The sequence below is a fragment of the Rattus norvegicus genome, chromosome 9 (genome assembly GCF_021556685.1).
Source record: "Rattus norvegicus strain SHRSP/BbbUtx chromosome 9, alternate assembly SHRSP_T2T, whole genome shotgun sequence".
In the NCBI taxonomy this organism is placed as follows: Eukaryota; Metazoa; Chordata; class Mammalia; order Rodentia; family Muridae; genus Rattus; species Rattus norvegicus.
This window is the reverse complement of record NC_141542.1, coordinates 33,353,707-33,367,982: the sequence shown is the minus strand read 5'-3', so window position 1 is coordinate 33,367,982 and position 14,276 is coordinate 33,353,707. Positions and strand designations below refer to the sequence as shown.

The following is a 14,276-nucleotide window of genomic DNA, read 5'->3' as shown; positions in this document are numbered from 1 at the left end:
AAAAAAAAAGGAAATAAATAAAATTCTGTTCTACAAGAAAAATAAGCACCCACACAATGGAAAAAGGTGTTTGTAAAAAAAAAGAGAGAGAGAGAGAGAGAGAGAGAGAGAAACACGTGTGATAAAGGGCAGCTACTCAAAATAAACAAAGAACTCTTAAACTGAGTTAAAAAAACTGATTTAAAAAAACAAAGATTTAACATACAATTCACCAAAGATATAAGTTGACAAGCACATGAAAAGACGTTCAATATCAGAAATCATCATTAGGAAAGTGAAAACATGACACCATCACACAGTTATGAGAATACAAATCCAAAACAAAGAAAGCATTACATAGTGCCAAGGACACAAAACAATCTTCCACTACTAACTGAAATAAAAATACAACACGGTACAGCTACTATGGGACTAGTTTGGCAGTTGCTTACAAGAAGAAGCACACTCTTACCAAATGATCCCGTTATCACTGGCATTTATTTCATCCTCAGTATTTAGCTTGGTACTTAAGTAAATGAACTAAAATGTACACTGGCACAAAAATCTGCACACATGTTAACAGCAGCTTTACTTACAACTGCAAAACCTAGAACCAACCAAAGAATTCCTTACTGAGTACGGCATGCACAGAAATCAAACAGTAGTGAAAGCTTTAATGAGGTGCCAGGTCATAAGAACACTGGTAGGTTTGCATACACATAATAAAGGAAAGAAGGCAATGAAAATGGCTACATACTATGGGAGATGTAAAAAGTATAGAACAGGTGAGGGAAGAGTGACTGCCAAAGGTTTGGAAGAGGGAAACAGAGAGAGAGCAGAGGACATCCAGGACAATCAAAGTGCTCTGATGGCACAAGGGTGTACACATGACACTAAGTATTTGCCCACCCAACTGAATGTACAACATGTAGCAAACTCAACAGTCTGAACTCTTGAAGATAACAGCATGTCGACTATAATTATAACCACCAGCCACTACCAATACACTACTCAGATGCAGGTGTTTACAGTAAGGAGACTGTGCCTATAAGGGAAGAAGGCATATAGGAGAACTTATACTACGTGAGTACAGGATGGGGCGGTCACACATGCCACAAGACATGGGTAGAGGTCATAGGACAACCTTGATGTAGCTGCAGGAACCAAACTGTGACCATAAGGCTTGTGCAGCAATGTACTTTTACCTGTGAGTCAATCTTGCTAGCCCCAGGTTCAATTTTCTGTGACTCAAAAATTAAATACAAGAAAGAAAGAAGGGGGTGAGGGAGAGAGGGAAAATCAGTTAAGAAGTCACAATAATTTAGGCAAGAGACAACAGGCTAAACTGTTAACATGGACATAGAAATAAAAGCATCCTGAAGAAAAATTCATGGCTCCGCCCAATTGAGAGAGAGAGAGAGAGAGAGAGAGAGAGAGAGAGAGAGAGAGAGTGTATGTGTGTATATATGTGTGTATGTGTGTGTGTGTGTGTGTGTGTGTGTGTGTGTGTACAGTCTTACTTTCCTAAACTTAATATAAAACATTGACAAAATGCATGGTGTCTTACAAAAACATTCCAAGTTCATGCTCAATGGATTAAAGAATACCTAGTAATCTCCACTGTTAAATTCTAAAGTATTTTTTTAAAATTTATTTTCTCCAAATCATTATAAAAATAACAGGTCAATTATCTAGTACCTAGTTTCTTAAATACCTAGTTTCTTAATACAAAACAATAAATACTTCATCTTACTGAAGGATTCATTTAACCCTAACCTATTCAGTAAGATCAAAGATTTAACTTCCTATCAGTTTGACACAACCCTCATTATTGGAAAACTCTGATGGTGAAAAGTAAAGATCAAGCAGTACATGAACAAATGATCATGATCTGTACATGATCTACTGTGGTGGTCACGTCTCTCTAAGAGGGATCAAGGGGTGGGGGGGGGCAGCCTTACCTCTGTCTTCCGCCTTCAGAGGAAAGGTCTTCTTCTCTCCAGCTAACGGGTCAGGTTTTGGAGCTGGGAGTGGGGAGGACAGTGAGTACTAACTTTTAAAATATACAGAGTAAGAACAAAACGATGGTCATTTCTGGCACTCAATCAAACACTAGAATTCAAAATAATTTATCGTGTATATTTGGATTAACACCACTAATGTTCCCTGACTTAGCACATTTGTCTTCTGAATGCATCTACACATATAAGACTACACTTTCTTTCAGTGGCAAAGCCGTATAACGGGGATGCCGTAATTGTAACACACCTGAAATTCTGGCACTCAGGAGGCACAGGCAGAAGTCTGAGGCTAATGTGAACTATCTAGTTAGCTCAAGGTTCACTGTCAGCTACATAGTGAAACCCTGTCTCAAAAACCAAAAGAAAACAAAAACCGGAAACAAAAAGAACACACACACAAAGCCTCCGAACTGTAATTAGGTATCTAGGAATACTTGCGTAAAGAAGCATTTGTTCAAAATAAATACAGGAATAAAAAAGTACATTATGGGGCCAGATACTGTGGGACACACCTCTAAACCCAGCACTGCAGAGTCGGAAGCAGGCAGATCTCTCTGAGATAGGTCAACCTGGTCTACATAAGTTCAAGACTAACCAGATCTACATGGTGCACAGTCGGACGGACAGACAGATGGATGGACAGACACACAAAACAACCATACACATAAAATAATGTTTTAAAATAAGTATTTCAGTCAAGTAATTCTAAAACAGGTTTAAACTTGATTAGCTTTATTAATTAATTCAATATTCCTGCTAGTGAAGTGCCCAAGTTACCTCTAAGATCGCCATTTTATTTTATTTTTAGAGACAGTCTAACTATATAGTCGAGACTGCCTTGAATTTACAATCCTAAAAGCACTGGGATTAAAAATATGCACCACCGGGGCTGGAGAGATGGCTCAGAGGTTAAGAGCACTGACTGCTCTTCTAGAGGTCCTGAGTTCAAATCCCAGCAACCACATGGTGGCTCACAACCATCTGTAATGAGATCTGATGCCCTCTTCTGCTGTGTCTGAAGACAGCTACAGTGTACTTATATACATAAAATAAATAAATCATTAAAAAAAATATGCACCACCATCTCTAACTAAGATCCTTATTTTATATCATTTGTACTTTTAAAAAGATGAACATTTAATTCAAGTGAACATTTAATTCTGTATAGATTCAATTACCTTAATTATTCATTTTAACTGAATTTGCTTATAAAATTCAATGGCCTACCTTATTGATTTCTTAACTTCAGAATATTAAAAATAACAAACTAAACAACTGATGTGTTCACAAACCTGGACCTTTTGCAGGAGGAGGTGGTTTCTTTGGTTTCTGGAGAAAGGGAGAAAGATTAAAATTAATTAACTACTTAAAGTTAAGATAAATTAATTCTTGCCAAAATTAATAAAATATTAAAAACATAACAGGGCTGGAGAGATGGCTCAGCAGTTAAGGGCACTGGCTGCTCTTCCAGAGGTCCTGAGATCAATTCCCAGCAACCACATGGTGGCTCACAACCATGTGAGATCTGTAATGAGATCTGACGCCCTCTTCTGGTATTTCTGAAGACAGCTACAGTGTACTTACATATAATAAATAAATAAATCTTTAAAGAAAAGCATAACTCTAGAAAGGGTCACTGAAAAAATATTATTACATCCAAATAGATTCCTTGCTCAAAAGTTAGTCAAATACTTTTTTTAAAAATTTAATTAGGTAAGATCGAAAAGGTCTTGATGAGCAAAATGTTTTCATGCTCATTTAATTAGTTTTAGATTTCTAAATATCAATTTGCTTTTCTTCATAGCTCAGGGATACAAACTTTGTGAAAAACACATGGAGGGGTAAGTAATAGGCCCCAATGGAGAAACTACTATTGATGCTTTCTATATAGACACAATATAAAATTTATACTCATAGTGTTGCTCTCTGACTCAATCAGAGCGGTTTCTGTGTTTAGCAACCTGTATGTAATGCTGTCTCCTAACAAGCGAGTGCAGAGAGTAAACTCCCTCTCAGCACTCAGCACTCAGCTGCCCGTGTGTCTCATCCCCGCAAAGTGTGGGAACATCGTAGAATGTGAGACACACGGCATGGAAAGGGGTGCTGTGGAGAGCTGGTTTTGGATGTGATGTGCATCCATGAACTCAAAGCAGCAAGACTGAGGCAGCCCATCAGACTGGATCATGCACTGAGGAGGGCTCAGAGGGGTCCCTCCCCGTGAGAAGGTAGAGGCAGTGACTGGATCCCAGAAATGAGCTGTCATTTTTCTGTGCTGGAGCCACTGGTAATTTGCCCTGGCTCAAGGCTCGGGTGAATACAGCCCAGCCACAGCCAACTGTAATAAATACAGAAGAGTCCAAACAACAATGTAACCAGTAAGAACAGGAACCTGAAAGGGTCTGCTGGAAAGGAAGGCTGTAGTGAGAAGGGGTGTGACTATAATAACGAAGGGAGGGAATGTGATCCATGTATGAACTGTGAAAGGGAAGTTAAAAAACACAAAAAACCTTTGAAATACACAAGAGAAATTAAACAAAAAGAGTAACAAAGAGAGAGGCATAGCTTTCCTTCTTAAGTCTAAAGAATTCTCATAGTTACAGTTAAAGGCAAAGGTCTCCTTTCCCCTCAATTTCTAAGTATTAAATCACTTCATTTAAAGACTTCATTTAAAGTTTCTTTTATTTTTAAATATGTATTCACTTATTATATATAGCACACTGTGGTTGTCTTCAGACACACCAGAAGAGGGCATCAGATCCCATCACAGATGGCTGTGAGCCACCATGTGGTTGCTGAGATTTGAACTCAGGACCTCTGGAAGAGCAGTCAGTTCTCTTAACCACTGAGTCATCTCTCCCGCCCTCAATTAAAGTTTCTAACACTTTTAATTATGTTGCTCCAAGTTAAGAATAAGTAATAAGTAACAAAATAAAAGCAGAAAAACAGTGCTCATTAAGAAAAGATTAAAAGTAGACTGAATGTAATATAGCAAGGGACAGAACTCAGACAGCCTAAGCTCCTATAGAGTAATTGTCAGTGATGTACAAATTAAAGACTCCAAGGAGTAGCATGCCCCACAAGGCTTGAACTAAAGGTAGACAACCTATCTTGCTATGTACATCTAACTGCTCTGCCTTTTCATTTGTAAGCTCGGGGGCAGCCTTGTATGGGGAGAGAGTGTCAAAAGGCAGATGATCTAGTACAAATGAATGACTCAGTGTTTTGTTAATACAGAAATAATACATGGATAAGGAGGCAAATGCTCAGCTTCAAAATACCTTAAAATGAACTGACACTCTTCATTAACATTAAATACTCTCATTCAGAAAGTTAGGGATTTATTCAATTTATATAAAGCCAGCTTTTTGGTAAGTAAGGAAAATAAACAAGTCAAAGCTGCTTTTCAGTACATATAGTCAACGTCAAGAATAAAATACAGGACTAAAACATAATACTGTTTCATGGCAAATCAATTTTTTACTTAAATGTACAATCTTATGAAACTATGAAATGTATCTAATAGCAATACAAAAACATTATTTTTGAAAAAAATATTGGTAAGCAATGTATTATCATCATTAAAATACAAACAGAATCTTACTGGAAAGTCTTTATCTAGTTCACTTATCTGAACAGCAAAGTTATCTGGAAACACTCCTTCTTTACCATTCAGTTCACCTTTCCACCAGCCTGCTTCTCCAGTCTCCTAAAATGCAAATCACACAGTTACACAATGGAAGCTATGTATATATACGTGTGTGTGTGTGTGTGTGTGTGTGTGTGTGTGTGTGTTTGTGTGTTTGTGTGTGTGAATCGAAGGGGTCCTTACCAGGTAGCCCAGGCTAGCTCAAATTTACCATCTTCCTATTCCTACCTCTGCAGGCACGAGCTAGTAGTTAAATGAGGGAAAGTTCACAAAGAGCTAGGAAAGTGATGAATTCCATTAGCTTTAAAGGGCAAGGGCTGGGGTGGGTAACCTGAACACTAGTATAAAGTTTTCCTAGAAAAAAAAACATTCCCGCATATTACTTTTAGCAGGAGATACATTGAATTTAATATAGGTGTGGTGGTGCATGCCTTAAATCCCAGAACTCAGGAGCCCAGAACTCAGGAGGCTGACACTCACAGATATTGGAGTTTGAGGCCAGCTTAGAGAGGTCCATGCTAGCCAGAGCAAGACCCCCCCATTATCTACAACAACAACAACAAAAACAAACAAACATCTGGTTTAATGTCTTAAGCTATCCTAACATTTTATATGTATATACTGAAAATTACTTATCTAGTAGCTTTAGAAATTAGCATTCTGCATAAAATATTAAGTTCTATCAGTCTAACTATGAATATTAAAATTATAAGGGGTGGTATCAAATGAGTAGACTACATCATCTACCATGTGGGATGCTATATGAAACACAGGATATATTTGTTTCATTAAAGTAACCTTTTTGCTATCTTTCTTGAATTCATAATGTGTATACTTTAAAAGTACACAATAAAATATATTTCCAAAACATCACATACACTAAGCCAAATGTTAACAGTTTAAACAGTAAGATGAACTTCAAAACAAAAGACATCACAGAATTATAGCAAAAGTATTATTCTCTCATAAGTAATTATTATTATAACATTGTACCCAGATCTAAATACAGGAGCATTTTTGTCCCATTATATGGCCTCAGAATTTATCCTTAGAATGACCTAAACAATCATTTATTTCTTTAAAATAGGTGTACCAAGAATGGGGAGATGGCTCAGCAGATAGAGGGCCTTGACATCAAGCCTGATAACCTGAGTTCAAATCTGGTGGTGCAGTGTGGAATCTGGAGAGAGCCAATTCCCATAGGTTGTCCTTGGAATTCCACATGCATGGCATGAGATACGCCCCCCATCATGGGTTCACCATCTCACTTGGGAGGATGAGTCCCATTGACCTGTTACTAATAAACATTTAGGTTATACAGTTCTTGGAGTTAATAAAGGAGTAAGTAATGTGAATAATGGCCATTTCTTTTTCAGATTTCTTATTTTAAATATTTGGTTATTGTGTCTGCATGTGTGAATATGCATCATGCACATGCCTGGTGCCTGCAGAAGTGAAAAGAGGGTGTCTAGTCCCCTGGAACTAGAGTTAGAATGGCTCTGAACAACATGTAAGTGCTGGAACTGTACCCTGGTCCTCTGTAAGACCAGCAAGTGTTCTTAACTGCTCAATCATCTCTCCAGCTCCCCATCACTCTTCTTTAAGATTTATTTTTACTTATGAGTCCACTGTAGCTGTCTTCAGACACACCAGAGGAGGGCATCAGATCCCATTACAGATGGCTGTGAGCCACCATGTGGTTGCTGGGAATTGAACTCAGGACCTCTGGAAGAGCAGTCAGTGCTCTTAACCCCTGAGCCATCTCTCCAGCCCAATCACTGGTTTTTAATATATCAATTTTAAGTAATACACACAATAAAACCTTTTGAAAAGATTTCCCAGAACCCCAAAATAAAATGTCCAAATAAAGTTAATACTCTAGAGGCAACACAAGAAGGTACTTCTGTGAATGATGGATCACTAAGACTACCTTACCTTACTTATCAAATGGATTATCTCCCCTTCTCTAAACGTAAGTTCATCTTCATTGGTTCCTGTATAGGGAAATACTGTTTTGCAATATTCCTTAGCTGAAACAAAGAATATAAATACTGTGACTTACAGATTGATTGATGCAGCAGATACTTATTAAGCCTCTGTGCAAAGTAATATACTCAACTAAGAATTAAAGGTTAAATAACTTTAAAATGTAAACTCGATGTTAAAAAAAGACTTCACTATCACTCAGATATTACTCAGTGTCTGATATGTATCAGGAATGGTTAAAACTAAGATTCTAAAGTGAACATAACACATCAGAATTCTAAGCCTCGTGCACTTTTCTCCAGTAGGAGGATTTACTATTCTGGGAATTGGTACACTATAACAAGTTCCTCTAGTGGGTTAGTAATATAAAGCGTATTTATACTATAGGAGTTTATTTTAGAACTCACCTTTAATCTTGCCATCTATGTCTGGTTTTGTTACCTCCACATTCTGGGTTCTAGAGCCCAGTGACTGTAGAATTAAAGGCTACAAGAGACAAAAGACAACATTAACTAGCTTAAGTTAAAATAAAAATAATACGCTCTTTAAAGATTGTACTTTTCAGGCTGGGGAGATGGCTCAGTGGTTAAGACTACTTGTTGCTCCTCCAGAAGCCCCAGGTTTAATTCCCAGAACCCACATAGTGGTTCACAACCATCTGTAACTCTAGTTTCAGAAGATCCAACCCCCTTTCTGGCCTCCAATGGTACCAGGCACACATGTAGTACAGAGATATACATGTAGGCAAAACATCCACACATATAAAACAAAAATAAATGAATAAAGAATGGTTTTAAGATTTTACTTTAATTTTAAATGTCTGTATATATGCCTGTGTGCGGAAACATGCACATGGATTCAGATGCCATAAAGGCCAAAGGATGGTATTGGTGAGGCCTGGAGATCAAAGTACAGGTGGCTCTGAGTCCCCAGACATGGATATTAGGAACTGCACTCTGGTCTTCCACAAGAACAATATGAATTCCTAACTGCTGAGCTGTGTCTCCAGCCCAGGAAATGACTGTTAAACCATTTTCTTTTACATTTGTCCATCCCTCCCTAATGATCCTAAAACTAAACAATAAAAAATTAGCAATCTCAAAAATTCCTCAAAGAATAGCTAGTATTATTACATGTATAAGTGTTTTGCCTTCATATATGTATACCGTGCACCACGTGTGTACAGTGCCCATGGAGGCCAACGAAGACAGTGGATCCTGGGAGTGGAGACACAGATGGCTGTAGTTGCTAAGAATGTAACCTAGTTCCTCTGGGAAAGTAGCCAGTGCTCCTAACCACTCAGCTCTCTTTCCAGGACCAAAAGTCGCTAACTTTTTAAACAATCTAAAAATGATAACTATACTCTAGTGTTCACATTATGATTTAATAATTTCTAAAATAGATGCATATTAAAACTTAATCCTTACAATTTTCTGCATCAAGTGGGGATTACCAATCCTCCTTTTTACATTAGGAAGCAGCTAACCCATCAGACAGTCATTTTAGTCCTAAAGCCCAGCTCTCAACCTACAAAAGTGGATGGACTCTTAGCAACATTAGACCTTAAAACAGAGGGGACTTTTGAAATGTACTTTACTTATCTATATTTAAGCATTTCTTACAGGTATACAATATATTTTTTGAGCGCTTCATACATGAAAATGGAATCTACATCACTCCCCCACCCCGTCCCGGAAATAGAGGGCATATTTAGCCCGCTCTGAATGAAAACATTTAGGTGCTCTAACGAAGTACACTTACATAGTCTTCTCAGACATTTCTCCATACAGTACGGAAGGGTCTGCACCGCCTTCAACAACTGTTTCCTTGAGTATTCTACTCCCTCAGTCAGTATATATGACATTAGTCCTCAATGGTTAAAAATGTTAATACACCAATAATTAATCTATCATTATTTTTGTGTCTTCCAAAATACCCACTTTAATTTCTCCCAAGTGTAACTGGATCTCTTAAAATGGTATCATTCTACTTTATTAAATAAGGTAACTCTGAGATTACTCTCACTAATAGCTGAGTAGTAGACATCATTAATTATGACTGGCAGGATACTAATATAACATCACTAATCAAAGTTATTTAATACAATTATACACTTTTAGAGCTCAAAGTAACCCACTGTCCCTCACAGAGCGAGAAACTATAGAACACAATTGTCACAGTCGACTGGAGCCCATAATTATTTTCTGTCTTTCCTTTCCTTTACCATTTTTTTTTTTAAAGAAAGCATTTTACTATGTAGCCCGAACTGGCCTGGAAATTGCAATGTAGACCAGAGAAGCCTCGAACTCCTGGAGATTTGCCTAACTCTGCATCCTGAGTGCTGGGATTTAAACAGGGACATCATCACACTGGACTAGGCCCTAAAATCTTAAAGCCACTGAATCTCAAAGATGGGAAGGGGGGGGGGGGGAGGGCAAGTCTGGGCAGGAAGCAGAAGAGCTCTTTCCTGAATCCAACTCACAATTAGAAAACTATGTAGCAAGCTGGTAGAGAAGACTTTTGAAAACCACTACCTTATGCTTAGCTGAGCAAGCTAGGAAACAGCTTTTCTCCGTGGTTCCTCGCTCCATTCCCATGAGTCCTACTTTGACTTCCCTCAATAACAGACTGAGCCGAATAGACACTCTCCTCCCCCAGGTTACTTCTGGTCTGTGTATACTACAGTAAGAGAACCAAACCAGTACACTACCTTTTCTGATTTCTTCTCCTCTGTTTCACTACTGGAAGTTCTTGTCCTAAGTTTCACAGAGCCTTCTTTAAAAATGTCTCCAAATCCAACTCCTCGGATCTTCTTTGGCTGTGTAACTGATCCAGGAGCTGGTTCACTCCCATTCCCCGGAGATGGCATAGGTGAGGTAGGGCCAGTCAAAGAAACTTCTAAAAGAATAATTTCTTTTTGAAGAATGATACCCAGAATTATAAAAATCTTTACATCACTTTCTACAATAGCTATGCCTTATACTTTGTAATTTAAAAAGAATGATGTCAATAAGATAAATAACATGGTATTCAAACATCCTAGAGCAGGAAGTATACTACATTGATTGTTGTTGATAAGTTGATATAAAACAGTAAGTATTCTAAGTATAAGTATCTGTATGACTAAGAAATTCAGGAAACTAAAGCAAAAGTTTCTCAGCAAGATGCTACAGCTTAGATATGGTTTGTCTCCTAAAGGTTCATGTGGTTGAAGTCTGGTCCCAATACAAATGGTATAGGCAGGTGATGGGACATTTAGGAAGTGGCACCCAGCAGGAGATGACTGACTGATGTGGAATGATTAACACTGATGTTAGGATCTGCAGGTAGAGATTCCTCAAAGAGTATTGGACTATAAAAGAAGCTTCATAGTAGTAGTTCTTTCGTATAAGACTCTTTGATATTAATAGAACCATCCTAGATTTAGTAAGTCTTATAGAGAATATCCAGTTCTATCTCTCTTGTAACCTGTTTTAAGGCTCTGACAGTATATTTACCAGTTTGGCAATCTTGGCCTGTCAATTTTCAGACCATTTATATTTAATAATTACCAATGTTTAAATCTACTAAATTTCTACTTGTATTATTTACTTATTCATGTTTATTCCTTTGCTCTCTTCGTCTCACCTTGGTTTATCCCAGTATTTATTAGCATTCTGTTCACAGCTTATTAAATCCACCTCTACAATAGCTCAAATGTACACTAACAGTCATTGAACAAATATCTCACTATTCACCCTGAAATCTGTCCCTTTAGTTCTTTAGTTAAATTGGTACAGCATCGCTACTTCACACGTTGTACCCTCATGTGGTGACATAAAATATTTTTTTTTAAAAATCCCAAATGCAATCCTTTGTTGAAACATTAACAAGGAAATCGTGAATTATACTGGGTGTTAAGGAAGAGTAATACAACACAGACACCTGATGAAAACATAACAATTAGAAACAATCCAGCTTATCATTAATTTTACGACAGTCTAGATGCTTTAAAGATGGCCCCATGGGGGTTGAGGATTTAGCTCAGTGGTAGAGTGCTTGCCTAGCAAGCACAAGGCCCTGGGTTCGGTCCCCAGCTCTTCTTGTGTTTGTGTATAAGCATGGGAAGAGAGGGAGGAAGGAGGAAGAGAGGGAGAAAGGGAGGGAGGGGAATGGGATAAAGAGAGGTTATCCTGATTATCTTTATTTGGATATTTTCATATTCCCTAGCAGGTCTCTACCTCAAGATCTCCAAAGTAAATTCACCATCTCTCCCTTAAACCGGTCTTCAGCAACAGCATCTGCATCAACCAAGGACTACCTGGTAACCTCCGGGCCTCTTCTCCAGTCTCTCGCCATAGCCCACCACTACATCCTATGTAATACAGCGTCTACTGCATAGCTCTCCCATTCTACCCATCACCACAGCATTTTTCTAGTTTACACAAATACTCTTTCTACACATCACCAAAACTCTCTCAACTGGTCCGCTACCCAACTCTTCTTCACTTGTACTCTCCACACTACAGCCAAAACAATCCAGCTGGTAAAAATAGTTGATCATTTTATACTCCCGGGCAAGCCTTCTCTGTGACTGAGTGTTTTAATGCCTTAACCTGAGTTTCTCCATCCCTAACATTTACCACATTCTCCTATTAATCACCTAATAGTCACTCTGATCTGAATGTCTTTCAGGATCTTGAAAAACCTATGCTTTTTTCCTTCACTCTTCTTCAAGTATGCTGAGGCACTGCCTATTGACTGAGGTCTCACTATATGAATGATTTCTTCAAAACGCTCCTTCTCGACCTCCACATCAAAGCAGACACACTCAAACTAATAGAAGAAAAACTAGGGAAGCATCTGGAACACATGGGCACTAGAAAAAATTTCCTGAACAAAACACCAATGGCTTACGCTCTGAGATCAAGAATCGACAAATGGGATCTCATAAAACTGCAAAGCTTCTGTAAGGCAAAGGACACTGTGGTTAGGACAAAACGGCAACCAACAGATTGGGAAAAGATCTTTACCAATCCTACAACAGATAGAGGCCTTATATCCAAAATATACAAAGAACTCAAGAAGTTAGACCGCAGGGAAACAAATAACCCTATTAAAAAATGGGGCTCAGAGCTAAACAAAGAATTCACAGCTGAGGAATGCCGAATGGCTGAGAAACACCTAAAGAAATGTTCAACACCTTTAGTCATAAGGGAAATGCAAATCAAAACAACCCTGAGATTTCACCTCACACCAGTGAGAATGGCTAAAATCAAAAACTCAGGGGACAACAGATGCTGGCGAGGATGTGGAGAAAGAGGAACACTCCTCCATTGTTGGTGGGATTGCAAACTGGTACAACCATTCTGGAAATCAGTCTGGAGGATCCTCAGAAAATTGGACATTGAACTGCCTGAGGATCCAGCTATACCTCTCTTGGGCATATACCCAAAAGATGCCCCAACATATAAAAAAGACACGTGCTCCACTATGTTCATTGCAGCCTTATTTATAATAGCCAGAAGCTGGAAAGAACCCAGATGCCCTTCAACAGAGGAATGGATACAGAAAATGTGGTACATCTACACAATGGAATATTACTCAGCTATCAAAAACACACAATGGAATATTACTCAGCTATCAAAAACAACGACTTTATGAAATTCGTAGGCAAATGGTTGGAACTGGAAAATATCATCCTGAGTGAGGTAACCCAAACACAGAAAGACATACATGGTATGCACTCACTGATAAGAGGCTATTAGCCCAAATGCTTGAATTACCCTAGATGCCTAGAACAAATGAAACTCAAGACAGATGATCAAAATGTGAATGCTTCACTCCTTCTTTAAAAGGGGAACAAGAATACCCTTGGCAGGGAATAGAGAGGCAAAGATTAAAACAGACACAGAAGGAACACCATTCAGAGCCTGCCCCACAATTGGCCCATACATATACAGCCATCCAATTAGACAAGATGAATGCAGCAAAGAAGTGCAGGCCGACAGGAGCCGGATGTATATCGCTCTTGAGAGACACAGCCAGAATACAGCAAATACAGGGGCGAATGCCAGCAGCAAACCACTGAACTGAGAACGGGACCCCTGTTGAAGGAATCAGAGAAAGAACTCGAAGAGCTTGAAGGAGCTTGATACCCCTTATGAACAACAATGCCAATCAACCAGAGCTTCCAGGGACTAAGCCACTACCTAAAGACTATACATGGACTGACCCTGGACTCTGACCTCATAGGTAGCAATGAATATTCTAGTAAGATCACCAGTGGAAGGGGAAGCCCTTGGTCCTGCTAAGACTGAACCCCCAGTGAACGTGATTGTTGGGGGGAGGGCAGTAATGGGGGGAGGGTGGGGAGGGGAACACCCATAAAGAAGGGGAGGGGGAGGGATTAGGGGGATGTTTGCCTGGAAACCGGGAAAGGTAATAACACTCGAAATGTAAATAAGAAACACTCAAGTTAATAAAAAAAAAATAAAATAAAAAAATAAAAAAAAATAAAAAAAAATAAAAATAAAAATAAAAAACGCTCCTTCTCACACAAATCTGTAGTGCTCTGCTGTTTCTTTTCACAAATATTTTTTGGGTCAAACTGCATTAACTTTGACATATTTTATAAATAACCTTTTATTCTGAATGAAACAAAA

At 38.5% G+C, this 14,276-nt stretch overlaps 1 protein-coding gene across 5 annotated transcripts in view; it reads right to left on the bottom strand.

Annotated features, from left to right (window-relative positions):
• The window catches only part of Cd2ap (CD2-associated protein), a 97,057-nt gene that overhangs the window by 24,408 nt on the left and 58,373 nt on the right, over positions 1 to 14,276 (bottom strand). For 2 of the 5 annotated variants that reach the window (XR_015628618.1, XR_015628619.1), the window contains exons 6-11: positions 10,343 to 10,530; positions 8,040 to 8,118; positions 7,582 to 7,676; positions 5,602 to 5,706; positions 3,293 to 3,329; positions 1,941 to 2,032 (exon numbers count right to left, since the gene is read on the bottom strand). Coding sequence is in view for 2 of the 5 variants with exons in the window: in NM_181475.3 (NP_852140.2) it covers positions 1,941 to 2,003; positions 3,293 to 3,329; positions 5,602 to 5,706; positions 7,582 to 7,676; positions 8,040 to 8,118; positions 10,343 to 10,530 (567 nt within the window). In the remaining 3 variants the exon portion in view is untranslated. 5 annotated transcript variants of the gene reach the window in all.